This window comes from Hyalella azteca, unplaced genomic scaffold, assembly GCF_000764305.2.
Source record: "Hyalella azteca isolate HAZT.00-mixed unplaced genomic scaffold, Hazt_2.0.2 contig2403, whole genome shotgun sequence".
Classification (NCBI taxonomy): domain Eukaryota; kingdom Metazoa; phylum Arthropoda; class Malacostraca; order Amphipoda; family Hyalellidae; genus Hyalella; species Hyalella azteca.
This window is the reverse complement of record NW_025932679.1, coordinates 7,187-21,490: the sequence shown is the minus strand read 5'-3', so window position 1 is coordinate 21,490 and position 14,304 is coordinate 7,187. Positions and strand designations below refer to the sequence as shown.

The 14,304-nt window shown below is 42.8% G+C and overlaps 1 protein-coding gene across 1 annotated transcript; it reads right to left on the bottom strand.

Moving 5' to 3' along the window:
• Nucleotides 1–1,159: 1,159 nt before the first annotated feature.
• LOC108669562 (flocculation protein FLO11-like) lies at nucleotides 1,160–13,553 on the bottom strand. The gene is made up of 2 exons (XM_018156934.1): nucleotides 10,226–13,553; nucleotides 1,160–1,371 (listed from the first exon to the last, which is right to left on the bottom strand). The coding sequence occupies exons 1-2, from the start codon at nucleotides 13,551–13,553 to the stop codon at nucleotides 1,160–1,162; spliced, it is 3,540 nt and encodes a 1,179-aa protein (XP_018012423.1).
• Nucleotides 13,554–14,304: the final 751 nt, after the last annotated feature.

Sequence of the window (14,304 nt, the reverse complement as noted above, 5' to 3'; positions counted from 1 at the left end):
AGCGTCGACCTGTTCTCCCTCTCGCCTTCCTCCCCCATCCAACCATTTCTTTACCATACCCCCCACCTCTGCCTACTACACGTAGTATTGCCGGCACGAGAGACATTCACTAGCCGAGAGACATTCACTCAGCCGTTATTTAGTTTTCACGTGCATTTCAAACCATACTTTCACAAAAAACAAAACGTCATACCTATAACACCCCACAATATAATTTAGGAAAGACGGTAGAGTCATGTTAGAATTAATTTTTTTGTAGAGCCCAGACTCGAAAAAGCATGAAATTAAATGATCAGAAAAATGTCTGCCACTTAGTGAAACGATATGCGAGAGGTCAAAAAGCCTGCTTTTGAACAACGCTAATTGTTAATAAAATTTATTGCCAGATTCGAACCACACGCGCGATATAAACGTTGCCGTGGTAGTTAAGCTAAGCTAATTAACCGAAATTAGTTTAACCGAAAGTCGGAAACTGAAAATTTCACTCATTTTCTGAATATGAAAATTTTATTTCGTTGCCTAATTTATTTGAGTAAACTTTTAAGATTGTACAACATCAGTAAAAGTATCAAAGGTATCAGGGTTCTAGAAATGTAAATTGGAATAAATCTGGAAGAAAAAGCAGTTTATGATAAGCAAAAAAGCACAAACATACAAAAAGTAGTTATGAAAAGATAATTACATGTATTGCGTATATTATGAAAAAAAATCCTGAGAATGACCCAACGAGTTCTTATATAAATTGTGAAGCAAAAAAATTATATTTAATAGACCAAGCGAACATGGATAATTCACAGGAAATGAGGCAATAATCCATATTCTAGAGCCAATATGCAGTACCGGACAAAAACAGCTTAAAATTCAAGACAAAACTACAGTGTTTGTCCGCAGGCTGCTACTAATAATATGATAAGAGAATCCCACTAATGATGAATAATAAATAATTCCATATCATTGGGTTATTGTGGTTAGAATCTTTTAATATAATTAATGAGCAAAAAATTGAATAATAGTACTTCTTTTTCGTATTTTTCGCGGATGAGTATAAGGGTGATGAGAGAGATGAAGGGAGAGGATAAGGCGGAGGACGAAAAGGAAGTTGGAAAAATGGAGGATGGAAAGGGAGAATGAAGAAAAGACGAAAGGACAATGACAAAGATTAGAGGGAAGCTGAGAAGATTGATGAAGAGTGAATATGAGGAGGAGGATGAAGAGGGGCGTTGAGAAGAAAGATGAAGATACGCGACGAGGAAACGGATGACGAAGGATGAAGATTGATGCAGAGGAAGAATGACGAGGAATGAAGAGGAGAAAGATGAAGGTAGGCGATGAGGAGACGGATGCAGCGGAGGCTTCCCACGCTGGTCGCCACTACACAAGATATCGATTTTACGACGGCTCACACAGGCGCTCAGAATGACGACCGCTGCCATACAGATGGGGAAGCAGAGGCAAATGCTGAAAAAAGAACCATGTGTTGAAAACAAACAAAAAATGCTGCGTTCACAAGACCATTGCTTTTACTTCAGTCGTGACGGTAATGGGTTCAAGTACAAAATGGAATCCTGCACCAGCGATGCAATAAAAAATTTTTGTCATGCCAAGAATACTTTCAAACGTTCGATGCTTTAACAATGTTCGCGTATATCGATGTTGTAAATCGAACTATGCGAAATTAGAGGGCGAATATTGGTTCTTGCAAGCTGGCAATAAAACTGTACTTACTTGCAGCTCTGATACTGCAAGTTCATCCCGGTGATGAAACTGTGTATATCATGTTCTTCTATATATATAGCGCAAAAGCCCTGGCATGCCGAAAATTTTGTTAAGAATCAAGCATTGATGGAGAAGCAGTGCTGGTGCACTCAGAAAATTGAATGCATCATATAGTCATATAGTCCAAGTAGTGACTTTTTCTGTACGTAGCTCTGATATGCTCTTTAGTAACACTGGGTCAGGATGACCTCTACATGAGTAAGTAGTGCATCTTTGTTTGGACAAAATCCCACTCATTTTTGCGAGTGTGAGCACGTTCCTCCGCCAGAAACATAATAATAATAATAAATAATAAATAAGGTTAATAAGCCCTGCCAAGATGCAGTGCAATAACATGAGATAGAGCACGCAGCCTGTACTCCAAATGTTCAGACGCCTCGAAATAATATCGCAACCAACCTCACAAAACCGCGAAAAGTAAGAGCGCGAATTACGTTTTACAGCGTCGGTTGAGATCATTTTCTTGAGTAACATTTAATCATAATCAATTGAAATTATTTTGAATTGAGCTGTAATGTAATTGAGATAATTCAAAATTGAGAGTAAATTCTTTAAGAATCATCATATCATAGTTAAGCAAGTCAATTTTGAACTGAGATGTATTTTTTGAGAATTACCGGTATTCAGTTATTGCAAATTGAGATTAATTTTTTTAAAAATCATCAAATCATTATCAAGTGAGATAATAATCGGCCATTTTTAAGAATCATCATATCATAGTCAGTTGAGATATTTGTGAGATGAAAATTTTCAACCCAATTCATAGACGATGCGCACAAAGACGGACCCAAAGCACAGCTGTCCCTGCCAGGGCACAATCACCGCACAATCACCACACAATCACAGCACAATCACCACACAATCACAGCACAATCACCACACAATCACCTCACTAGAAGACTCAAGTTGCATGGCAAAAACATCCGCCCGAACGGAAGCGTCAACCCGCAGGGCGGACATCAGCAACGGGTCATGCGCTCCTCAGAAAAATTAATGGGTCACAGTATCCAAATAGTGACACACCATCTAAACATATGCCTGAAACACCCTTTTGTTGGGTCGAACTGTGCCAGGATAACCACACAACGGAAATAGTCCATCGTTATTCGGAAATAGTCTCATGAATTTCCCTCAGTGTAAGACGGCCGTCAGCAACTTGTCATGACAGGCGAGCTGATGGTAAAAATAAGACGAATTCCGTACACTCTGAAAAATTAACGGGTAATGTTGTCCAAATATAACACGCTTTCAGCACCGAGCACTGATAAGACCATCTGTCATGCCAGAAGTTATCAAGATGACCCACACAAGCGCAAAAAGTCGGACTAAGTCTCGCTGATTTCTGTGAGAGCGGAACCAACAGCTTACCTTGCCGTACACAACGCTGACCATCTACCAGAACTGCTGACACATGACACATGAGTTGCCACTCAGCAGATATATACTGCACGTAACTCGCTTAATAAACCTAATGAAAACTACATAATACCGGTCAGACCTACAATTTTTATTTTTCGATTATTAAATAATAACTGCGAAGCCGTTTCGATTACGCTGGAAAGATGTAAGTTTTTCTAACAGATGGTTTCTGCTGAAAGCCGGCGACATATGTGTTCTGGCTGCTCAAATGACATCGCCGTTACTTTATCAACAAAATGCTGAAAGGAAATAATTATCAACCGAAACGACGTATAATGCAGGACAGTAAAGCACGCCAGCGTTACCAGACACCGCGAAAGCAGCACAGGAGTGACACTAAAGTCCCGGCGCCTGTAACACTACCGCGGCTTACGTATTTACACGAGCCGCTAATGCGCGGCTTCTTTTACCTTCAAATGGATGATACGCTCAGAAAAATGAGCGGGTCATATTGTCCTAATACTGATTCACTTCCATACCCACGGTACGAGTAGAAAGCGGACCTAGCAACGTTCGCAGGCCAAACTGGGTCAAGATGACCCATACAACGGTAAAAACAGCATTACTATTTGTACAAAGTGTCACTCATTTCCCTGAGTGCACGTTAGAGACGCTACCAACGCCCAGTTATTGGTAACAATAACCCGTCATAAAATTCAAAAGCCTTGGAGTGAGTCATCCTGTCCCTTTTTCACCCGGCAAAACTGCGTATCATTGCGTGCAGAAAGTGCGTGAACAAATTGACCAACATAACTATTTGGACAATAAAACAAACATTTTACTGAGTGAAACCGGTGAAACCTATAAATAATCCCTCAGATTACGGTAACTAAGGGCACATCACGACCCTCATCTTAGTGAGTGCATGGCAACCGCGGAATATCGAAAAGGTTACTAGGTTCAGCGTTACGGACCCCGCCACAATAAAAGTATAGTTTATATTGGTTTATAGTCAGGCAGTTCATACATTTTGCCTTAGTAGTGGCTCTATAAAACTACGCGCAAAAAAAAAACTAAAAAAATACCATTCGAGCAGATGAGAGGGTAACGCAGGTGACCGCGGCAAACAGAAAAATTAATGAGTCATATACATATTGTCCAAATAGTGACACAAATTGTTCGTACCACTGACATAGGTACCTATTTGATATGCCACACTGTCCGTACCACTATGCCTCTATTCGGACAATGCCATGGACATTTCTTTGAGTGTGCGGTAGCCCGCGGTATCGCCGGCAGCGACTCCTGCTTTATTCATGATCAACTTTACCGCGATGTCTATGAGCGGTGACACGAAATTCGGCGGCCAACATGGAGTGCACGCGAGGCCAGCATAAAACTGACTTGTTTGCACATAATTCTCCTAAAGCAAACACTCAGAGAAATGAGCGAAACTTAGCTCGAATAACAATTCACTCCTTGTCTTTGTGTGGGTCAACAAGATCAAATTATACCCTGCAAATGTGCACAGTGCTACGCGCAGTGAGCGTATCAATATTTGGACAATATGACAAATTAATTATCTGAATGAAGGCTTTACTTTAGAGAGCTAGAGAGTAAAATGAAGATAATAGTAAAAAATTATTGAGACTTATCATCCAAATACAGTAAGTTTCTGCTCGAAGAACGGATCAGTTTTTTTCTGTACCAAACTAGATCAGGATGATCCACACTATTGCAAAAAAATGCACATAGCTAGAAAAACTTCCGCATTTCTCTGAAGGTCTCTAACGAAAAAGCAATTCGACCTATACTTGAGTTTACATTTTTGACGTGGTACTGGTGTTACAAATTATGGCAATAGCACAAAACTAACTGGTTTACATAAATTTTGCTTCCTTACTACGATAAGATTCATGTATATACATTGAAATTACTGCTTTTCGGCACTGCCACGCGCTCCGATTGATGTATACTAATTCATTTGTCGCAGCTTTCAACATTCTTGACATCCTCCTACAGAATCGATTAACAAATACAATTAACCAAGTAAGCCATCACATCTTGTACCAGCTTGTTACCCTTCCCCAGCTCCAGATTCCTACCAATCCAGCCGGTCTCCGGAACGACGTAATCGGAAATTAAGGAGCAGTTCGAGAAAATCTGCATTTTCAGGACGAGCAAGCGGCCATGCTGAGCAAGGATCTGAAGTATACCTCAGGGATATTGCTTCCATAACTTCGTCGCGGGGCTTCATTTGCTCCGTAAACTGACGGATCCTTGGCGCTACAAGCCCGGAGATGCCGCCTTCCTATCATACACTCAATAACGGGAAAGCGAAACTGCACTCACAGAAATTAGTGGGACTGTGTTCAAATAGCGATGCACATTTGGCGCTACAAGCCCGGAGATGCCGCCTTCCGATCATACACTCAATAACGGGAAGGCGAAACTGCACTCAGAGAAATTAGAGAGACTGCTCTAATAGTGATGCATATTTTGTTCTTGTACACGTCATCCTAACCTAGTTTAACTGGAAAATGGCATATCATAGCTACGTATAGAGCGTGTCAGTATTTGGAAAGTATGGCCCATCCATTTTTCTAAGCGTGGCAGCGCGTTAGTGCTCAAGCACACGTAAAACTTTAATTTATAGATAACACGAGAGTGTAAATTTGACATGTAATTATAGGACGGCCAACTGTTTACTTTAACGATTGACTACTGTAAAATGTTTTTAACTGACGGATTTTCTTGCAGTAGATTACGGAAGTCGAACGGCGTATGCACTGGTATACGCATGCGACAAGCACCGTGTGCTTTGAGCCAAAGACGCTTTGTAATCAAATGTATACGCAGTCGAACTCACTACTAATTTACAAGTTAATTATCAAGCAATTTATGGGAAGCAGCTTCAATCGAGCAGCAACCTCCGAGCCTGTATCTCAGGCGGGACAGCTCCTGCAAGCCAGTTCATAAATAGGGTAGCAGCGACTGCCAGAGACTAGGTACACTGAGAAAAATTAATGAGTCATATTGTGCAAATTGTAACCCACTCTCTTACCCATATCAAGAGCAGAGAGCGGAAGAAGCACAGATATATACGCAATTTTGACAGACTAAAATTGGTCAGAATGTCGCCGTTAAATCGAAAGATTTGTGTGTCTTTAATTGGATAAAGTTTGACTTATTTCTGTGAGTGTAAGCTATCGCGTTGGAGGTGGACTGCTTGTCCTGATAATGAGACTCTCGTTGTGGCCACAACACGTCTGTCTTCTGTAGCACCCGTTGTCACTCAGAGAAATGAGTGAGACAGTGCTAAAATGTGCTGGTGCTTTTGTGTGGGTCGTTCTGACCAATTTGGCCCAGCAAATTCGCATATGAGTGCGACGTGCAGAAAAAGTATGTCACAATATAATACGCATTCGCTTTTTTGAGTGTGGCACAGAAAAACAACTGCAGCATATAATGTACTTTTATCTGTATGATAAATATAAGTGAAATTTTGGCAAGGCGTCGTCCAACTACAAGCTGGACAAGCATAAATTAAACAGAAGATTTCACTGCCCCAGAAAGTCTATATATGCTCCTTATACACACAAAATTAGAACATTACTACGGAAATAAAGAAACCAATCATTAGTATGAAAAGTAATCAATCTACACCTGTAATTCGTGGCTGCATATCAATAGAAACAAATGTACTAGGGTACAACTTCACAGCTTCAAGTGAGTGCATAGTAGCTACCATCAGAATACCTGCAATTTATTACCTCTGATCAACAGGTAAATACGGACCATATTTGGGGAAAAGAACAGCTCCCAAGACGCATCGCAGCGGCTGAGAATACCTCGCAGAAAGAGGGTAGGTCAATAAAGAAGCAAAATGATGAGACTTCTCACATGGGCAACCGCCATATCATCGAGACAATTGCATTACACGTCTCAAGATAAGCAGACGAGAGGTCGGTGATGTCGACCTACAACAGACCACACATCCCTGAATAATATCCTGCCATCATAACATAGCAGCAATGCGCCGAGTGCTCAGGTTATGGCTCCTAAGGATTCAAGCTTTGGGACGAATTCACTCAAAAAAATTAATGCATGATATTGACCTACGTTAAAAACGTTTTTACCGTAGCCATTATACGTCTTTTTGTCGCGCCGAACTGAGTCAAGATAACTCACCCAAGCGCAGAAAATGTGTTGCAACTTGCAAGGAATGAGACATTGAACAATGTTTCTCTCATTTCCGTGAGTGCTCGGTGCTTAGTCAGCTCAGCTCATATACGGCACATCGGGAACTGCTACAACATCAGGGTAAGCTTGATGTTGTTTTGCCGACGGTCGATTCTAAGCTCTATTATCCCCTTCATTATCACATGGGAATAATTCAATATCATTCGTCTGGAGAATACATGAATTCAATTGTAAACCACAATTTATTTCAAATTACCATAAATATGAAAAGAATATTTATTAGTAAGAAAACAATGCCATTTATTTTAAAATTCTAATACGGTGAGTTCAACATGTTATCTGAGGTAAGGTAAATAATTGCACCGAGGAAAATATATACGGAATTTAGTGTTCTAAAAATACACTCATCAGTCTATAATTGTAGGTCACACGGCTGCAAAATAACTTCAAAAGAGTAGGCAAAGTCTGCAGCAATTCTCTGGTGAGCTAACGGCACATAACGAAGGCAGTTGCACAGAGCCTCTGTTGGCGTTATGCTTCTATAACGAGCCTCACTAGAGCCTAGTAACGGCAATATCTAAATGCCATGCACGCATAAAAATTAATGGGTCGTATTGTCCAAAAATAGTGACGTCCTCAAGATCCAAAGCCATGCATTCATAAAAATTAATGGGTCGTATTGTCCAAATAGTGATACACTATCTGCAGGTAGCGCTAATATGAGCCAACTTGGGTCAGAATGACGCACACAAGGACCAAAAACAGAATCTTTATTTAGACAAGTCATTATTTCTCTGAGTGAACGTAACGAGCCTCACAAGAGCGCAGTAACAAGCAATATCTAAAGCCACGTTCCACTCAACAATGCCGCTAATGAGGCACCTGTGCAACCATTAAAAGTCCGCATTTCTGTCCAATAATTATCATGATCGTAAACTCATTTACTAGATGACTATTGTTCTAACAGTTGTTATAACTATTGCTTTCAATACTAAATAAAAAAAATCCACACTGATGCTAAGGACAAAATCTTATCTAAAATATCTTGTAGATATAATAATAATTGATAATAATTAGTTGTAATAGTAATTGCTGCTTGTTCAAGCACAAACAACTATACTGATAAGCTGGAGTGGAGTGAAAACTACACGAGCTTCATGTCTACACGAGGACAATCAGTGCATCACTATTTGGACAGTGTCTCAGTGATTTCTCGGAGTGATGAGCGAACAAACACGAAAGAAAAATAAGAGAAAGAAATGGATAAGCAGGAAGGGAGAAGTTTATGAGATTTCCCCGTAAACAAGCAGTCCTAATATAGAGTTTGCCCCACGCAGCGTGTCACGAACCTGCAGGGATCGTTCACTCAGAAAAATATTGGGGCATATTGTCCAAAATAGTGACACTTTCCGCACGTAGACGTAGTACTGAGACGCCTTTTTTTCGTGGCAAACTGGGTCAGGATGACCATAGCAAGGGCAAAACGTGCATCGTTATTTGAAAAAGTCTCGCTCATTTCTCTACGTGAAATCTATATTAATTGCTAGGGGCGATCGTAAGTTATGCAGCGATCGTTGTTTCGGTTTGAGGTTTACGATCGAATGGTTATATGAAAAGCCTGATTGGTATTAGGGTGTTCTATAGATAAAATATCGATACTTTTAAAATATTAGACACTTTTACTCGTAGGGCCAGAAAATCAAAGTTGCCGGCATACCGAACAAAAAAATACCTACACAATAACCCACAGTAAAACGCATTAATGTGTATAAATTGGATCACTCGTAACGTCATCAATTTTGCTGTTCACAAGGCAGAGATGGAGGAAACAAACACATTTATCACATAAATAAATTGATATAGCGCAAGTGGAAAGAGGCATCCATTTAGTATGCCTTCTTACTCATTAATGTATTTATATCGATTTTATCTAATACATTTGAATACCATACGATATTTTTATATTGAGGACCAGCAAGAACGGCCGTGTAGCAGATCGCGTTATGCAAGAGTGAACAGGAGCGGAAACGGGAGCACCAGCCCTAGTATAATTGCTGGGAACTAATTCAAACCCTACGCTTTGGTCCAGAGTTTGAGCTTCAATATTTCATTCAATTCAAGGCGAAAAGCAGTTCGAAGCTTCGTGAAGCTAAGAGGTTCGATGCGTAGGTGAAATGAAGTTCGAGGATTTGTCAACATTTACCACAATAATGAACATAAATTTAGAAATTTCAACACAGTAATACACTAAATGGTGCATACTTGAATAAATAGTACATGCTACTGAAGGATATCAATGTACTATGGTACAACTACCGTTACACAGACATGAGCGCTAACATGTGTTATACAAGGCAGGTAGAACTATCAAAAATACGGCATAATAATGTGTTATTACGCAATACAATTAATCTACGGGAGTCTTGGACGTCGATTGATAGCTTTTTCAAAGTCATTGCGGAACGATTTGTTGAAATTAAAACTAGGTTAATTCGGCCAGACTTTAATAGCAATGCTGAAATTAAGTCGTTAACCCACGTCAAAATTCGAGAAGCTATAAATCTCGATAATTATTTAAAAATATATTTACTAAAATCTCGCCGGTGCCGCACAGGAATTGACGGGAAGCCGGATGCTCGCAACGTTCGTTGGCTGCTCATCTAATGCAGTCAAGGACAACCTCGTAGAAAATCGCACAGGTTGTAAATCATCAGTTAGGAATCGTGAATCTAAATATAACTACTTGACTTAGCTCAAACTTTAATTCAAGAGAAGGCATAACTCTTTGTCTGAACGAATTTCAACGAAACTCAACAAGAAAAATTACCTTTAGTATTACAAATTGAGAGTAAAATTATAAAAAAATTGAATATCATTCGCGATTTACCTGCATGTACGAAAGTCGACAGTTGTTCCGGGGTTTGGGCGTTGGGACTTGGCGTGAAGGAGGGGCTCTGGAGCGCGGAAAATAAGGATCGAGGCCGCGCTAATTTGCTTATAAAATCCAAAGAAGTTGATGGCGAGGGCCGTTCGAAGCATGAAGAGCGAGGTCTACTGAGGTTGAGTGACGTAGGAGGTTCAGGGTGAGCTAATGCATCTCGAGTGGCAGGCGTCGGAGGCGGAGGCATAGGGTGCACTGTTGACGAACGCAGGCAGTTTGACAGCGACAACAGGTGGCTTTGATAACCAGGCGACGGTGAGGAGCCTGTCGATCTTTTGCCCGACTCTAAAAACGACGAAGAAACTGGCGACGAACCGCCAAGGGAAGATCTGGGCTCTGAGTAGCACCATGACAAGTCCGTAACATCGTCACGGTGTGGCGGGTAATTAGATGACTCGGGATCATCGTCCGGGCTGCTGAAAGAAAACCAAGTCGTAGTCACTGTGGGGAAGAAGGGGAAAGTTTCCGCTTCTGGCGTCTCCTCTGCGATTTCTTCTGGAGGAGGAGGAGACTCTGATATACTCAAGTCATCTTCAGGATACGCTTGAGGAGGAATCAAGTAAGAAAAATCGAAATTCATGTCATCGATTCCTTGAGTGAACGGCAACGAAGTTGGAATTCGACCATCGATAAATTCCGAATCTGTTTCTTTTTCTCCTTCAATCGCGGATGACACCATGGAGCAAGAGGTCGAGTCGATGAAATGAATGGAACTAGAGTCATCAGGACAGAAAGGCAGTTCATAATAATCTAGAGAACATTCATCTCCGTCATCAAATGATTCGGGTTCTTCTATGATCTGCAGCAGCTCGATATCGCCGTTCTGATGTCGTATTTCCTCGAATCCATGGGTCGATTTCAGGCCATCAATGGAATTCAGAGATGAGCTCGTCATAGAAGCAGGAGTTCCAGAAATTTTGTTTCTGCAAAAGCTTGTGGCTTGAACTTCAGTTTTATCGCTATCTTGTGAGCAGGCAATCGATTTATTGTTGTCGCAAGCACCCAGAGCGTTGGAAGAGGACGCTTCAGACGATGGAGTGGCATCAGCAGACGAAAAAACAGCTCCGCAACTTTCATGGAGGGGAGAATCGAGTAAACGCTGGCAAATAGGAACGAGTCCTTGAAGCTCATCTTCAGGAGACGGGATCAGCCAGGGACTGTGGCGTGAGCTTTGGGAACTCAGACGAGAGCTGTTGCGTGAACCACTAGTGGAGGAACCCAACGAATCCAATGACACGTCAGCGTCGCTGGTAGGGTTCGACGAAGAGCCTCCGATGTTGGGATTTGAGAGACTCAGTCGCTCGACGGACGACCACTCATCGAGTCGTTGATATGCAATTGGTTGATCTCCGTTTGATTGAAATTCCACGGGCTGGTACATATTTTGGTAAAGAGGAGGGGGCGGCAGCGAACTCTGACGACAGTGAGATCGTCGCACGGCAGGTTTAATGGGAAGTAACGCGTTCTGTGACACACTCTGACTACTTTCGCTGGTATCCACTGATTGCAAACTAGAATCTGACTCCACATTATTCATTCGATTTGAAAAGATCCCAATATTTCGCGGCATCGGCACAGGTAATAGACCATTCGGTTCATTGTGCGAGATCGGCGAAGCTGGCAGCGATCGATCAGGACATTCAACCGACTCAGGGCTATCGCGCCCAGGACTTGAGATGCACGGCTCGGGAGGTAGTGGAGGAAGAGAGGCAGTTGGTGACGACTCCTCAAAAGAGGAATCAGGAGAACGAGGTAACGGACCGCTAGGATATGACAAAGGGGTCTCGGACACGAGACCAGAGGTAGGGAAATCCGGGGACGCAGGCAATGGCCCTGAAGGACACGAGTGGGAATGCGTGAGAGGGAATGGGGCAGAATGAGGAGGTGGAGGAGGAGGCAAATCAGAAATCGAGGAAGATAAACAATGATGGCGTGGTACAACGGGTGAAATATTTTTCTTGGCTGTAACATCAGTATTGCCATGGGGTGGCACGGCAGGTCTCTTTTCAGTGAATTCTGGTCTCTTCCCTTTAGACGCGAGGCATGTGTTGTGAGCGGGAACTGGCGGCTTCTCAGCATCAGTTCGACTGGGCAGAAGCATCGTCTTATGAGGAGGAGGTCTTAGAGGGGAACTCTTCTGTAAATGAGGGGAAAGGCAAGTCGCGTGATGTGGAGGAACAGGAGGAGGCACGGAGGGGCCGTGTTTGGGAAGTACAGGCGCTACATCGGGTCGAGAATATGAGGACCAGCCCAGCGGTGGAGTCACTCGGGCCATGTTATCATGCATCGAAACCAACGTGTGATGGCATCGACCAGTTGATGAAGCAGGTGGCGGATTCATGAATGAAGCAAAAGGTTCCTTGTGTTGAGGCACAGGAGGAGGAGTGTCACTAGAGTCGGACGCGTCGGAGGAGCAGGATACAGGGAGCGTGTACTCGGGCGACGGGGAACTGCTGTCTTCCTCCCGCTGGTCAGGCACGGGAGCTAAGCTTTGTGCGTTGTTTTGGTTGTTGTGCGTCGCGTTGGATGCGCGGTAGGCGGATTTAGAAGACAGCGGTCGAGGAGAATACGAAGAAAAAGGGACAGCCGATGTCATCGGAGGGATACTCTTGGACTTCTTCACCGCGGCGTGTCGTGGAGAGGAAGCTAAGGTTCGGGAGTCAAGAGGGCTCTTGTGGGGAGGTACGGGAGGGGATGCGTATCCAGCACCAACTTCTTCGTCAGGGGAGCGAGACGAAGCTACGTTGCCGGCACTCACGGGCCGAGGACGAGGGTCTCTTTTGGCAGTCATAGGTCGCCTGTACAGGACTTCGTCATCCTCACTCAAAGAAGGTCGAGGGATCTCGCACGCAGGAGGTATATGAGTGGGACGCGACTGTCCTGAGGGCACTGATTGAGGGTAGCCCGACCCGTTACAGAAATTTACGGGTAGCTGAGCCCCATACCACTGGGGCACGGACCCCGGGTAAAGCTCCGATTTTGGCCCCACAGGCAGATAGAGGCCCAGGTCTGTGACCCGTTGGTGGTTGTGAGGAGGTACAGGAGGCGGGGCCCCGTCATGCCAGGAGGCCCGCTGCAGGGCCCATGGCCTCAATGGGCCCGACGACTTCACAGAACCGTTCCTGACACCGCCATAAGAAGCGAGAGTTGCACCCGAGAACACCGATGGGTTAAAGGGCACAAACTGCCACTCGTCGGCGTCTTCGTCGGCCGTGCGGCGGAAAAGCTCGTCCCGCCGCTTACGGAGCTTTGACTTGAACGTGTTCATTACCATGGCTTGAGGAGCGTCATGTCATGGCAGACTCGTTGTGCTCATGCACAACACAACATGTCTAGTGCACATTATACATGAGTAATTTAAACGGCTCAAATTTGTATCATCAAGATATCCAACTAATAAAAAAATAACATTCAACCAAAAATAATTCGAATCTTAATGCTGGTAACTTCTTGTTTGAAAATCAGTTCCAACTAGTGTTCAAGGCGAAAGATCACTTGCAGCCTAAATAAGCAACGTTTAATTTCAAAACCCATCCACTATAGCCTGAAAAAGGCAACTTTTCATTATACAATCTTTGAGTGTGCTACTTGCGTGATGCTATCTTTCACGTAATACTAAATCATTTTATCCCGTAATATACACAGACGGAGATTGCAAGCATCTCGACGAATTGAGGCACAATATAACTACTTCGCAAATAGTTACGATCTGCTGCAACGTCTTTAGCTAAAAGTATTTAAAAATACGTTTATCGGAAACAAATATTCAAAATAAAAAAAATGTCACAGAAACTGTGATTATTGAAAGAAAATTTTATTTCTGTTGGAACCTAAATCAAATTGTTACAAGGTAGTTTCAATTGAGCTCATCACGGAAGTGTTTAAGAAAACCATGAAGCTTTTCTCACAGGAAAGCAAAGTTGACAAACCTAGAGAACGCCACGCACCGGCACACATGCAGTCACAGCTGAGTCCTCAATAGCAAAAGCACTAGCAGCGGCGGTAAGTGCTGCGAAGAACACACA